The sequence below is a fragment of the Schistocerca cancellata genome, chromosome 1 (assembly GCF_023864275.1).
Source record: "Schistocerca cancellata isolate TAMUIC-IGC-003103 chromosome 1, iqSchCanc2.1, whole genome shotgun sequence".
In the NCBI taxonomy this organism is placed as follows: Eukaryota; Metazoa; Arthropoda; class Insecta; order Orthoptera; family Acrididae; genus Schistocerca; species Schistocerca cancellata.
In genome coordinates this window covers 256,538,913-256,553,766 of record NC_064626.1, presented here as the reverse complement: position 1 = coordinate 256,553,766, position 14,854 = coordinate 256,538,913, and the positions used below count along the sequence as shown (strand labels likewise).

Genomic DNA, 14,854 nt, shown 5'->3' with positions numbered 1-14,854 from the left:
GTATTATGTACCTTAAAAATATATATTCTATATTCATCTAAATGTTTGTTAGAGTAACATGTAAAATTATGAAGTAAATTGATCAAGTTCTTTTTGAGATTTTTGGTAACAATGTTTCCCCTTTTTATATTGCATATATATTTACATATCATACACAGTACATTCAGTACATTTTTTACTTCCCCTCTTGTTTTGCCATCTGCCTCCTTAGAATTCATTTTTTCATTTTTGACTGATTGCTGTTAACATATATGAGTATAATCTGCATTTCCATAGGAGAGAAAGGTTGGCCCTCAGTCTTAAAGGATATAGTACCTGATCTAGCTTTGTGCTTAGTTCTGTGTATGTAATAGATTTTCTACTTTATTTTGACAATTACTAGTTAATATCTTTTATTATAGGGTGAAATCAGTAATTGTATCATAACTTAAATTCTATTGTTGACTTATAAACAAATATCAATTCTGTACTAATTATAACCCCCCATGAACCATGGACCTTGCCGTTGGTGGGGAGGCTTGCGTGCCACAGCGATACAGATGGCCGTACCGTAGGTGCAACCACAACAGAGGGGTATCTGTTGAGAGGCCAGACAAACGTGTGGTTCCTGAAGAGGGGCAGCAGCCTTTTCAGTAGTTGCAGGGGCAACTGTCTGGATGATTGAGTGATCTGGCCTTGTAACACTAATCAAAATGGCCTTGCTGTACTGGTATTGCGAACGGCTGAAAGCAAGGGGAAACTACAGCTGTAATTTTTACCGAGGGCACGCAGCTTTATTTTATGGTTAAATGATGATGACATCCTCTTGGGTAAAATATTTCGGAGATAAAATAGTCCCCCATTCGGATCTCCGGGCGGGGACTACTCAAGAGGACGTCATTATCAGGAGAAAGAAAACTGGCATTCTACGGATCGGAGCGTGGAATGTCAGATCCCCTAATCGGGCAGGTTGGTTAGAAAATTTAAAAGGGGAAATGGATAGGTTAAAGTTAGATATAGTGGGAATTAGTGAAATTCGGCGGAAGGAGGAACAAGACTTTTGGTCAGGTGAATACAGGGTTATAAATACAAAATCAAATAGGGGTAATGAGGGAGTAGGTTTAATAATGAATAAAAAAAAATAGGAGTGCAGGTAAGCTACTGCAAACAGCATAGTGAACGCATTATTGTGGCCAAGATAGACACGAAGCCCACACCTACTACAGTAGTACAAGTTTATATGCCAACTAGCTCTGCAGATGATGATGAAATTGATGAAATGGATGATGAGATAAAAGAAATTATTCAGGTAGTGAAGGGAGATGAACATTTAATAGTCATGGGTGACTGGAATTCGAGAGTAGGAAAAGGGAGAGAAGGAAACATAGTAGGTGAATATGGATTGGGCTAAGAAATGAAAGAGGAAGCCGTCTGGTAGAATTTTGCACAGAGCATAACTTAATCATAGCTAACACTTGGTTCAAGAATCATAAAAGAAGGTTGCATACATGGAAAAATCCTGGAGATACTAAAAGGCATCAGATAGATTATATAATGGTAAGACAGAGATTTAGGAACCAGGTTTTAAATTGTAAGACATTTCCAGGGGCAGATGTGGACTCTGACCACAATCTATTGGTGATGAACTGTAGATTAAAACTGAAGAAACTGCAAAAAGGTGGGAATTTAAGGAAATGGGACCTGGAAAAAATGACTACATCAGAGGTTGTAAAGAGTTTCAGGGAGAGCATAAGGGAACAATTGACAGGAATGGGGGAAAGAAATACTGTAGAAGAAGAATGGGTAGCTCTGAGGGATGAAGTAGTGAAGGCAGCAGACGATCAAGTAGGTAAAAAAACGAGGGCTAGTAGAAATCCTTGGGTAACAGAAGAGATATTGAATTTAATTGATGAAAGGAGAAAATATAAAAATGCAGTACATGAAGCAGGCAAAAAGGAGTACAAACGTCTCAAAAATGAGATCGACAGGAAGTGCAATATGGCTAAGCAGGGATGGCTAGAGGATAAGTGTAAGGATGTAGAGGCTTATCTCACTAGGGGTAAGATAGATACTGCCTACAGGAAAATTAAAGAGACCCTTGGAGGAAAGAGAACCACTTGTATGAATATCAAGAGCTCAGATGGAAAACCAGTTCTAAGCAAAGAAGGGAAAGCAGAAAGGTGGAAGGAGTATATAGAGGGTCTATACAAGGGCGATGTACTTGAGGACAATATTATGGAAATGGAAGAGGATGTAGATGAAGATGAAATGGGAGATACAATACTGCGTGACGAGTTTGACAGAGACTGAAAGACCTGAGTTGAAACAAGGCCCCGGGAGTAGACAACATTCCATTAGAACTACTGACGGCCTTGGGAGAGCCAGTCATGACAAAACTCTACCACCTGGTGAGCATGATGTATGAGACAGGCGAAATACCCTCAGACTTCAAGAAGAATATAATAATTCCAATCCAAAGAAATCAGGTACTTACAGATGTGAAAATTACCGAACTATCAGTTTAGTAAATCTCAGCTGCAAAATACTAACTCGAATCTTTACAAACATATGGAAAAACTGGTAGAAGCCGACCTCAGGGAAGATCAGTTTGGATTCCGTAGAAATGTTGGAACACGTGAGGCAATACTGACCTTACGAATTATCTTAGAAAAAAGATTAAGGAAAGGCAAACCAACCTTTCTAGCATTTGTAGACTTAGAGAAAGCTATTGACAATGTTGACTGGAATACTCTCTTTCAAAAACTGAAGGTGGCAGGGGTAAAATACAAGGAGTGAAAGGCTACTTACAATTTGTACAGAAACCAGATGGCAGTTATAAGAGTTGAGGGACGTGAAAGGGAAGCAGTGGTTGGGAAGGGAGTGAGACAGGGTTGTAGCCTCTCCCCGATGCTATTCAATCTGTATATTGAGCAAGCAGTAAAGGAAACAAAAGAAAAATTCAGAGTAGGTATTAAAATCCATGGAGAAGAAATAAAAACTTTGAGGTTCGCCGATGACATTGTCATCCTGTCAGAGACAGCAAAGGACTTGGAAGAGCAGTTGAACAGAATGGACAGTGTCTTGAAAGGGGGGTATAATATGAACATCAACAAAAGCAAAATGAGGATAATGGAATGTAGTCGTATTAAGTCGGGTGATGCTCACGAAATTAGATTAGGAAATGAGACACTTAAAGTAGTAAAGGAGTTTTGCTATTTGGGGGAGTAAAATAACTGATGATGGTCAAAGTAGAGAGGATATAAAATGCAGACTGGCAATGGCAAGGAAAGCATTTCTGAAGAAGAGAAATTTGTTAACATCAAGTATAGATTTAAGAGTCAGGTAGTCATTTCTGAAAGTATTTGTATGGAGTGTAGCCATGTATGGAAGTGAAACTTGGACGATAAATAGTTTGGACAAGAAGAGAATAGAAGCTTTCGAAATGTGGTGCTACTGAAGAATGCTGAAGATTAGATGGTTGGATCACATAACTAATGAGGAGGTATCGAATAGAATTGCGGAGAAGAGGAGTTTGTGGCACAACTTGACAAAAAGAAGGGACCGGTTGTTAGGACATGTTCTGAGGTATCAAGGGATCACAAATTTAGCATTGGAGGGCAGCGTGGAGGGTAAAAATCATAGAGGGAGACTAAGAGATGAATACACTAAGCAGATTCAGAAGGATGCAGGCTGCAGTAAGTACTGGGAGATGAAGAAGCTTGCACAGGATAGAGTAACATGGAGAGCTGCATCAAACCAGTCTCAGGACTGAAGACCACAACAACAACAACTAATTATAAACATTTGGAGAAACAACTAACAGCATTCTAGAAGTATTTATTTGGCTCTATTCGAAAACATGTTAGCAACGCCAGCCCTTAATTAATTCCAAAGTAATTACCAGTTTTGTCCAAAGTATTGTTCATGTAACTATATCTGTTAATTTCATCATTTAAACATTTAATTTGGTCTAACTCTTGTAGTAGGAGAAACTGTTAAAAAGACAGAATTTTTCAATGTATTCAGTTAATTTAATGAGTTCAGTTTGAATTTTAATTTCTGTAAATTAATCATCAAAAAATGTGTAGTTTCAGCGCCTATTATTGTGATGATATATAAGGGCCTGATTTTTGGTCCTGAGACAGTCAGTCCATGGACGATTTTCAGACAAGAAACCCATGCTCGTTAGGTCAACAACAATGCGCCAACTTAATCGTGAAATAGGTGGTACACCAATAGGCCGTGTGTTAATACAATGACAGTTTCTGTTCAATTTATTTGAAAGACTGTGAAATGTGTGGTTAGTTTTTTACTGCTCATAGATGTTCTACAGTAAACTATTGTAGCAGTATGTTGATGATTGCCTGCAAACTATTAATGAGGCTTATTGAAAGTTAACCAATAGGGAACTGGCCATATTAACTGTGTATATTTGGGGGGGGGGGGGGGGGGGAGAGGGGGGGGGGGTTGGGAACAGTGAAAATAAAGAACTAAGAAACTGTGTGCTACATCATTTATAGTAGTCAGTGTTGAACTTCCACCCCCCCACCCCCCCCTTTTTCAGACAGTATCACAACACAGTACGTCGACACCGAGGACCATCAACAAAGAAATAAAGCAGGCAAATGTCACAAAGTTTTTGAGATGTTTGGTAACAAATTTCTGACATCAAAAAGCATATGATCACTGGCTTTTAGGCCACAGGTGGAAGCATTTCCAAAATAACTAAATTTGTGGACTGTTCGCATGCCGCCGTGTTGAAGTATACCAAGGATAGCAAAAAGGCACCACCTAAAACCAGTGCCAAGCAACTGTTGTACACCACGGGCCATAGATGACAGGGCTGAACAACAGCTGTGGAGATGTGTATAGGCGAATAGATAACTGAAGGCACAGATGAACCAAGGTGCTAGGAACAGAGCCTTCTCAATGTACATTCAGCGAACGTTGTTGTGTATGGCTTCCGCAGCAATCGCGTGGTTAATGCACCCATGCTGACTGCTGTTTATTAGTGATGAAGGCTGAAATTTGCATGCCAATACCACAACTGGATGTCTATTGAATGGCAACAGGTGGTCTTTCTGAATGAATGATGTTTAATGCTCCATCAAACTGATGGTCATTGGATTGTCAGAAGAGTCCAGGCAGTAGGAGGGAGCATTATAGCCTGGGAAATTTTTTGTGCCATTCCCTGGGTGACCTTATTTTTCTGGAAGGTACAATGGATTAACAAGTATGCATCTATTCTTGGGGATCTTGTTCATCCCTAAATACAGTTTGTTTTTCCTTGGCACATGGCACTTACCAGCAGTACAATGTAATGTGTCACAGCTCGCGGAGTATACATGCTGGTTTGAAGAGCACCACGATGAGTTTACTGCACTACTATGGCCACCAAACTCCCTGGACTTGAAACCCAAGCACGAATTTGTGGGACCACCTCAATTGAGGTGTTTGCACCATGGATTTTCAACCAAGAAACCCAGCACAGCTGGCCAAGCCATTTGAGATGGCATGGCTCCACATCCCTGACAGTGCATCCAAACATCACTGACTCTCTTCCTTTATGTCTCGCATGGTCCAGGCTGCAAAAGGCAGTTATTCAGGCTTTTGACAGGTTGCTATATTAATGCGACTGGACAGTGTACGTGTTCCTAAATACTGGCATAAAAGTACTATTGAAGATGCTGTTATAGACAACAGTTCTGCAGCAGTAAGTAGCTAGGAAGTTCAGAAATCAGATCAAAAGCAAATGAACGGCCTACCCAACTTCTTGTGTTTCATGGTTGTGAAGACAAGTCTGCATTAATTACAATAAAATACAGTACATTTTTCTATGGATTAAATATACGTGCAGTTACGTACGTAGTATCTGATGTACACTTTGTAGTGACTAGTTTGTATATATAATGAGAAGCATGTACAGTGGAATTTCGATTTTACATTTTTCGTGATTCTGCACCATAACTTTGTAACCCACATGAAGAACGCATAAGATCAATGCTAAAAATTCCCTGATTTTACATTTCTTCCTCACAAGGTCTGCCTCGATCTAAGTTCTTACTCAACGTCTCGCTTGACTTCGTCCCATTTTCTTCCTATTGACATATGATGTGACCGAACAACTAAGTGACTCAAACGACAGATGGTTCACACCATGGGTGGTGCTGGAATTAAGGAAATATTTTAGGCTGTTGTGGAGAGGGGAGATGTGAGAGAGGAAATGTGGAAGTAATCCATGATTATTATTGTCAACACAACTTGCAAAATTTAGCTTCACCTCCATATTATGATACAACTACTGCTAGGTTCAAGCAGTAATGAAGAAACAAGACAGTTGACGCGGAAGTGTTCCAGACTGAGCCAATACGTGATGAAGGGGCCCAAACACCACCTTTCCTTGTCTCATCTTTCTGCATGTATTTCCAACATACCGTATTCAGTAACAATATGAATCATTCACTTTTTAAATTCAAACACTGAGTCTTGAAGAATATGCTCAGTCATTATCGAGGAAGTGTTTCCCATTTCCGGCTCGGGAACTCTTATTGGCTGGTGACTTGTTAAGTCACCCAATAGCCAGTGCAGCCACCACACCACACTAACACACGTAAAATGAGCTCACCTACTGGATGTGTGGAGAGGGTGAGTGGCCCTTCTCCAATGCGACTGCAGATAGGCATGAAAGCATTTTGTGAACTGCTGAAAATGTACTTTTTGTGCAAACGATGTGCTATGACAGCAATGTTACACGTAAATAGAACAAGGGTTTTCTGATAGCACATTTCGTGTTCAAATCTGACATGATACAGCTGCAACAACTACATACACTACTCATGTATATACTTTGCACTGCACACACCACTCACTGCAGATAATAAATATTGGCAGCAGTAATAGTGAGTATGGAGCGAAACTGTAGCACCTGAGCTTACTTTCTAGTTTACATTTTTACACAGTGAACAAAATTCACTGAGCTGACTTCTAATAAGCTTGCAACTTCAGTTTGGGAATAAACTTATCTCATTTCTTCACTTCTCTGTTTCTCTCATCCAGCTTAAAATAACACTTTAATGGTGGTGAGCATATGAAGTGCAGCTCATAAGAAAAGCATTAAACGATAACAGTAATGAAACAAAGTGTCATTAAGCAGATGACCACATTTATGTTTATGGTTTAATCACTATGGTTTAATTCACCTTGTTCATCAATTTTTGCTTTTTTCTGGGTGGGCACAAAGGACAACCTCACAAAATACAAGTTTTGAAGGCATAATTTGTAGTCATAGCATGTCGAAAAACAGGTCAATACCTTCTACCCAGATACCAATTTCAAATTTCTGATGAGTTTTTACTTGCTGGTACACATATGTGATTTTTTAGGGACTGATGAAATTAATTAGCACAAATTATTGCATAAACATTGTATTGTACATTAAATTTCATTCACTTAGACAGAGTTTATACAAATTATTGAAGAGGATTGTGATTTTTAATCAGATATGTAAATTACTTGTGTTTTTGCTCATATTTTGGGGGATTTTAGCATTTTCCTCAGTTTTGCATTTTTTAAGTCTGGACCACACATTAACATAAAACAGAGGTTTTACTGTAGTTCTATATCATCTCTCAAATTAATATTCTACATTCATCAAACTAATTCGAGGGGCGTTTGAAAAGTCCGTGCAAGAATAAAAAATACTTACGTGTTTGGGGTAAACCTTTTTTATTTTTCAACATAGTCTCCTTTTAGACTTATATACTTTGTCCAACGCTGTTCTAATTTTTTGATCCCTTTCAAATAATACGAATTGTCCAAATCTGCAAAATAGCTATTAGTTGCTGCAATCACCTCCTCGTTTGAATAAAATCTTTGTCCCACCAGCCATTTCTTCAAATTGGGGAACAAATAGTAGACCGAGGGAGCCAAGTCTGGAGAATGGGGGATGTTAAATGAGTTGGAATCCTATTTCCATTAATTTTGTGACCACAACTGTTGAGGTGTGTGCTGGTGCACTGTCATGATGGAAAAAGACTTTTACGCGGTCCAATTGCCAGCGTTTCTCTTGCAGCTCGGTTTTCAAACGGTCCAAAAACGATGAATAATATGCACCTGTAATAGTTTTACCCTTTTCCAGATAGTCAATGAGGATTATCCCTTGCGAATCCCAAAAGACAGTCGCCATAACCTTTCCAGCCCAAGGAACGGCCTTCGCCTCTTTTGATGCAGATTCTCCCTTAGTAACCCTTTGTTTAGATTGTTCTTTGGTCTCAGGAGTATAGCAATGTATCCATGTTTCATCCACAGTGATGAAATAATGCTTAAAGTCCTGCAGATTCTTCCTGACAACTGAAAACCATCCTTGCCGCACTTCACACGATTCCATTTTTGGTGAGCAATTGCGGAACCCATCTTGCGGATAGCTTTCTCATGTCCAAATGTTTATGCAAAATATTATGTCCATTCATTTGAGATGGCCACAGCACTAGTAATCTGCACCTTAACTCTTCTGTCATCCATCACTATATCATGGATATTATCAGTGATTTCTGGAGTTGTAATGTCCACAGGGCGTCCAGAATGTTCAGCATCACTTGTGCCCATATGGCCAATCTGAAAATTTTCAAATCACTTATAAACTGTTCTAATCAAAGGTACAGAGTCACTGTAATGTTCATCAAGCTTCTCTTTAGTCTTCTGAGGCGTTTTGCCTTTTATAAAGTAATGTTTAATTACGACGCGAAATTCTTTTTTGTCCATTTTTTGACAATCACTCCTTGATTCACACGAATGCCAAACACAAAGAAATAGACCAATAAGGCTGAAACTTGGTGTGCAATCTTTCCAAAGATGCTACTAACTAAACATAACACGCCGGTCGTGCCATTTCTCGGACTTTGCATGGCCTTTTGAAACGCCCCTCGTACGTACAGTTTCAAAAACTGTAAATGCTAGTGTACAAAACAATAATTAAACATCGGCATATATCAAGCCATTGTCATTTCCACATATTAAAAAGTTAATTACTACATATACTGTCTCTGATTATTTTGTACCTCTTTTGCATTCTATTCTACCTGTCAGACCTCTCTTTCCAACCCTTTCCTCCTTACCTACTCACTAAAACTTTTCCTACTCTTGGCTTGTATAATCCTTTCTTGCCCACTTCTAGATTGGAAGGGAGAAAATAGTACCACATGATTTCTATTCACTGTATCCTACACATATTTTAAATATGGATGTTTTAAATTGGGCTTTACAGTAACCATTACTGATATCAATTGAAACAACAAGTGAGAAATTTGTAGCTTTATCAATTGAAACAACAAGTGAGAAATTTGAGACTTGTAACAGTAAATTTGTTGTTTCAATCAAGCCTACATATTGCTGAAGTGAATATGCCATGTGTTACGCAGACCTCTTGAGCCAACATCTTACAGAATACAGAACAATCTTCGTAAGCTCTATGCTGTATCCTGCTATGAGTGTATGTGACTGAGTGCTGGTGCGATGAGTGTAGCATTGGTGCATGTGTGTACTTAAATTGACCACCAACTGTATCAGTGCGGGCCAGACACTAGAGACTGTTTGTAGGAAGCATGCACACAGCATGGTCTCCGCTGCACCATCTACCAGTAACCTGCGCCTATATAAGTGCAGAACAGTGCTGACTAACCCTCACTATGTTCTTTTAGCTTGCACCGTTCACATCAGTTGTTCTGTGTATTGCTTATGTTGTACCTTTGTATGATATTTTTTGTCTTGTTACATATGGGGTCACAAGAGGCTTATTTCTCTCATTGTTCAGAGGTTTATAAATAAAACCATATTTGTGTTATTTGGATCAGTTTCATGTATTATTTGGTTACTACACCTATACTACCAGGGCCATAATGTGAAAAGTCTGTTTTCTTTTGTTTCAGAGTTTCGGTACGTATACACGCATATTGATCAAGAATCACTATATTAAGAACTTATTAATCAGTAATAAACATGGATTTGTGGAATATACAAGCTGTACCATCTACAATTTTTATGAACCAAAAAAGAAATAATCATACATGATGTTTCAGAGAAAGGATGGCGTTCTCGAGGCTATCAGCAGGTGGTGGTTCAATGAAGGGAAATTTTCGTGCATCTGGAAGACCCATAGCTACCATCTGCAGCAACAGCGAGTCAAGAGGAACACGTCTTATCTCAGGAGTTGAATATTCCTCCATTTGAGAATACTCTTCTTCCGAATATAGACGATAACAGATTCCTGGTCCTGTGCGACCTAAAAGAAAAATTGGCAATGGTAAGTGATTTTTTTTAAATGGATAATTTACAGAAAAAGGTTAAGTTATATGTATGTATATATGTTACTGCAGTCATGGATCTCATGAAATACATTTGTAATGTTGTAAATATAAATGGATGGATTAAAAATCTACTCACCAAGTGGTGGCAGGAGAATACACACACACAAAGTGTCACAAGCTTTTGGAGCCACTGGCTCCTTCTGACAGAAGTATTGAAGGGGAAGGAAGAGGGGTGAAGGAAAAGGACTGAAGAGGTTTAGGGACTGGGGTACAGTTCAAAAAAGGCACACAGAATGGAGGGTCAGGGGAGACCTACCGGACGGGATGAGAAGGAAAGCTTTTATAGGAGGAAAGTCTTTGTACTATGCATTGTTTATCAACTAAGGTAAATATATGTTTTGTGGATGCTTTGAAGCCAGCAAGTATAGGATGGCCAGGATGATTGGGTTTATGGCCTTAGGAAGAAGGTAAAAGGTGAGGTGTGTGGTTTGGGTAAGGTAAGAATGTCTATGGATTGAGGTGCAAGCCCTCGTAAGGGGCCTGAGGTTTTTAGGAGGGACTACAGGTCAGTTTGAATCACAGGGATAGGATCTTGATGGCAGAAGCTGCATGTAGAGGAGTCAGAAAGCAGACATAGGCCTTCACTAACATATTCCTGTCAGTCAAGTACCACAGTGGTAGATCCTTTGTCTGCTGGAAGGATAATGATGAAGTCAAAGCTTTTAGAGAACATAGAGCCTTGAGTTCTGCAGGGGACAGGTTAGGGTCATTTTGCAGGGACCTGAGAAAGGGTTGTGAAGCAATGCTAGATGTGAAGAATTCTTGGAAGGCTTGTAAGGGATGATTCTGAGGTTGTGGTGATGGATCAAGTTGGGATTGTGGTCGTTTCCTTCTCATGCCATCTGGTAAGTCTTCCCTGACCCGGGGTTCTGGGTGACTTCTCAACTGTACCCCTTTGCCTAAACCTCTCCAGTCTTTTTCATTCATCCTTCTTCCTTCCCCTTCACCTCTTCTGCCATAAAAAGAAGCCACTGGCTCCAAAAGCTTATTAAAGTTAAACCTTTTTGTGCATGTGTTCTCCTGCCACCACTTAGTGAGTAGATCTTTTATCTATCCATTTACATTTACATTTAATTGTCAGTACCTGAATATTTTTGTTGTTATTTTACATGTAATGTTTCATTAAATGTACTGGCTAAAGACTTTTTTGATTTAGTTGGGACATGCACAGAGGTGATACATATTAAAATTCTTGGAATGTGGGTTACAAAATTAAAGCAAACAATTATCACAGAGAGTCAGCTCTTCAGTAAACGGCTACAGCAAGATCTGCCTAAACTAATTAAAGTGTACAGTGTGCTGAATTTGTAATTCAGTAATAATAAGTTCAGTTCAACCCTGTCTTTCAAGAAAAAATTATTCATGTTTAATACTGTGTCTGGATGACATGAATCTGCTTCTATGAATGTGAATTTTCTTTGCCCTTCTGAGTCTTGCCACAAGTATTCTGATTCCACAGTAACTGAATTTTGAGGATGTTATGCAATAGCAATTTCTGTTAGTTTAAAAGCATTTTCAACTCTGAAAATTTTCACCATAACTGGACATACTTAAATTTTCATCAGCTATAATACATTTACTAATCTTGCAGCTGGAATCTATTCAAAATAAATTCAAATGTGGAAAGAGATGATGAGTCTCCAGAATTCCAAACTTTTTTAAGCAGCTGCCTTAACAGAAGCATCATAAGTTTTAATTAAAAATTAATTTCAAAATATGGATGAGAAGAATTACAAAGCTGCAAGAAAGGAGCTGGAAGTAGCACTGCAGTTGCAAATTTGAATACCTTTGTATGTGTCATCTTTTGCCACTGCTTGGTGAGTAGATCTTTTATCTATCTAATTACATTATATTGGATGGAGTAAGTTTTTATGGCATGGTTTATGGAAGTTTTGTATTCTCTGTAAAAGTTCATCATTTATAGAATGACATACAGGAGAAAACATTGCTGCTCCTTGAGAATGCACCAACTCATCCAACATGTTATATCTTAAAGAAAAAGGACACGTTCATAAAAGTTGTTTGTGCACCTAATGTAACCTCCTTATTACAGCCTGTGGATCAAGGGGTCAAGGTGTTATTGAGAGTTTCAAACAGTATTGCAGAAAAGAATTGTTATGTAAGTTATTGTTAGAAAGAGAGGAGGAGGGAGAAGAAAGGCTGCTATGAAATCATAAGAATATTGATTTGAAAGATCCACCATACACAGTCAGAGCGGCAGGGGATAATGTAAAGGAACATCATTTGAAAAAAGCCTGGAATAAAATTTTGAATATGGTGGAAAGTTCTCAAAGTATAATTGTAAATAATGATCAGAATGATACACCTTAAATGCTTGATATGTTAAAAGAACTCAGTAGCCATGAATATGATTGGGAAGATGTAAGACATTCAAGGATGGATAAGTGTTTATGATGCAGACCCAGGGCACCAACACAGGCAGGATAGTGAAATTGTAAACCACAACACTGATAAAGCTGACACAGCCAGCATCTCATCAACTGGTGGTCCAGAAAGTGAAGATGAAAATATATCAGCTGTTTCTGGAACATTTACATGTTTGAATACTGCCTTGTGACAGTTTGAGGCTCAAGTAAAAGCGATCAACATTAGATATCTGTCCTGAAAAATGTGCATGACTTAGTTGCTCATAAACAGGTAGGCTTGCTTAGACAAACCAAAATTAAGGACATTTTGTAGCGTAGTTCTACACACATTTACTGTACATGTAAATGCATATGTATTACATATTTCCTGTCTACCTGGCTGTAATGCATACATTCCTACTGTATTTGGCTTTGTAATAATAAAACAGATTCATGTTTTATAAATTTATGTAGTCTTTATTAGTTATTAAAACTATAGAGCTCGATTATCTGAATAAACTGGTTTTCCAAACACTCATGTCTCCCAATTATTTCAGATAATTGACACTCTCATTTCTATCAATATAATCATTTCACTTCAATGCATTTAATTTATTTCACATCTACATATTACTTTTAACCAATAATGTGTGACAGGTATGAGCAAAAATGTGGGCTTTCTCACAGCATAAACTAAATATAATTTTTTAGTTAACTAGTTTGAACTGAAGTATTTTTTCCTTCTGTATCTACCAAACTGAAGTTGCAGAACTACACTCCTGGAAATTGAAATAAGAACACCGTGAATTCATTGTCCCAGGAAGGGGAAACTTTATTGACACATTCCTGGGGTCAGATACATCACATGATCACACTGACAGAACCACAGGCACATAGACACAGGCAACAGAGCATGCACAATGTCGGCACTAGTACAGTGTATATCCACCTTTCGCAGCAATGCAGGCTGCTATTCTCCCATGGAGACGATCGTAGAGATGCTGGATGTAGTCCTGTGGAACGGCTTGCCATGCCATTTCCACCTGGCGCCTCAGTTGGACCAGCGTTCGTGCTGGACGTGCAGACCGCGTGAGACGACGCTTCATCCAGTCCCAAACATGCTCAATGGGGGACAGATCCGGAGATCTTGCTGGCCAGGGTAGTTGACTTACACCTTCTAGAGCACGTTGGGTGGCACGGGATACATGCGGACGTGCATTGTCCTGTTGGAACAGCAAGTTCCCTTGCCGGTCTAGGAATGGTAGAACGATGGGTTCGATGACGGTTTGGATGTACCGTGCACTATTCAGTGTCCCCTCGACGATCACCAGTGGTGTACGGCCAGTGTAGGAGATCGCACCCCACACCATGATGCCGGGTGTTGGCCCTGTGTGCCTCGGTCGTATGCAGTCCTGATTGTGGCGCTCACCTGCACGGCGCCAAACACGCATACGACCATCATTGGCACCAAGGCAGAAGCGACTCTCATCGCTGAAGATGACACGTCTCCATACGTCCCTCCATTCACGCCTGTCGCGACACCACTGGAGGCGGGCTGCACGATGTTGGGGCGTGAGCGGAAGATGGCCTAACGGTGTGCGGGACCGTAGCCCAGCTTCATGGAGACGGTTGCGAATGGTCCTCGCCGATACCCCAGGAGCAACAGTGTCCCTAATTTGCTGGGAAGTGGCGATGCGGTCCCCTACGGCACTGCGTAGGATCCTACGGTCTTGGCGTGCATCCGTGCGTCGCTGCGGTCTGGTCCCAGGTCGACGGGCACGTGCACCTTCCGCCGACCACTGGCGACAACATCGATGTACTGTGGAGACCTCACGCCCCACGTGTTGAGCAATTCGGCGGTACGTCCACCCGGCCTCCCGCATGTCCACTATACGCCCTCGCTCAAAGTCCGTCAACTGCACATACAGTTCACGTCCACGCTGTCGCGGCATGCTACCAGTGTTAAAGACTGCGATGGAGCTCCGTATGCCACGGCAAACTGGCTGACACTGACGGCGGAGGTGCACAAATGCTGCGCAGCTAGCGCCATTCGACGGCCAACACCACGGTTCCTGGTGTGTCCGCTGTGCCGTGCGTGTGATCATTGCTTGTACAGCCCTCTCGCAGTGTCCGGAGCAAGTATGGTGG

General features: G+C 40.2%; 1 protein-coding gene across 2 annotated transcripts in view; it reads right to left on the bottom strand.

The window, feature by feature from the left end:
* The window catches only part of LOC126170733 (probable ATP-dependent RNA helicase DHX34), a 220,975-nt gene that overhangs the window by 128,212 nt on the left and 77,909 nt on the right, over positions 1-14,854 (bottom strand). For both annotated transcript variants that reach the window (XM_049920748.1, XM_049920749.1), the window contains exon 9: positions 10,041-10,255. In XM_049920748.1, the coding sequence (XP_049776705.1) occupies positions 10,041-10,255 (215 nt within the window). The remainder of the gene's footprint in view (positions 1-10,040; positions 10,256-14,854) is intronic.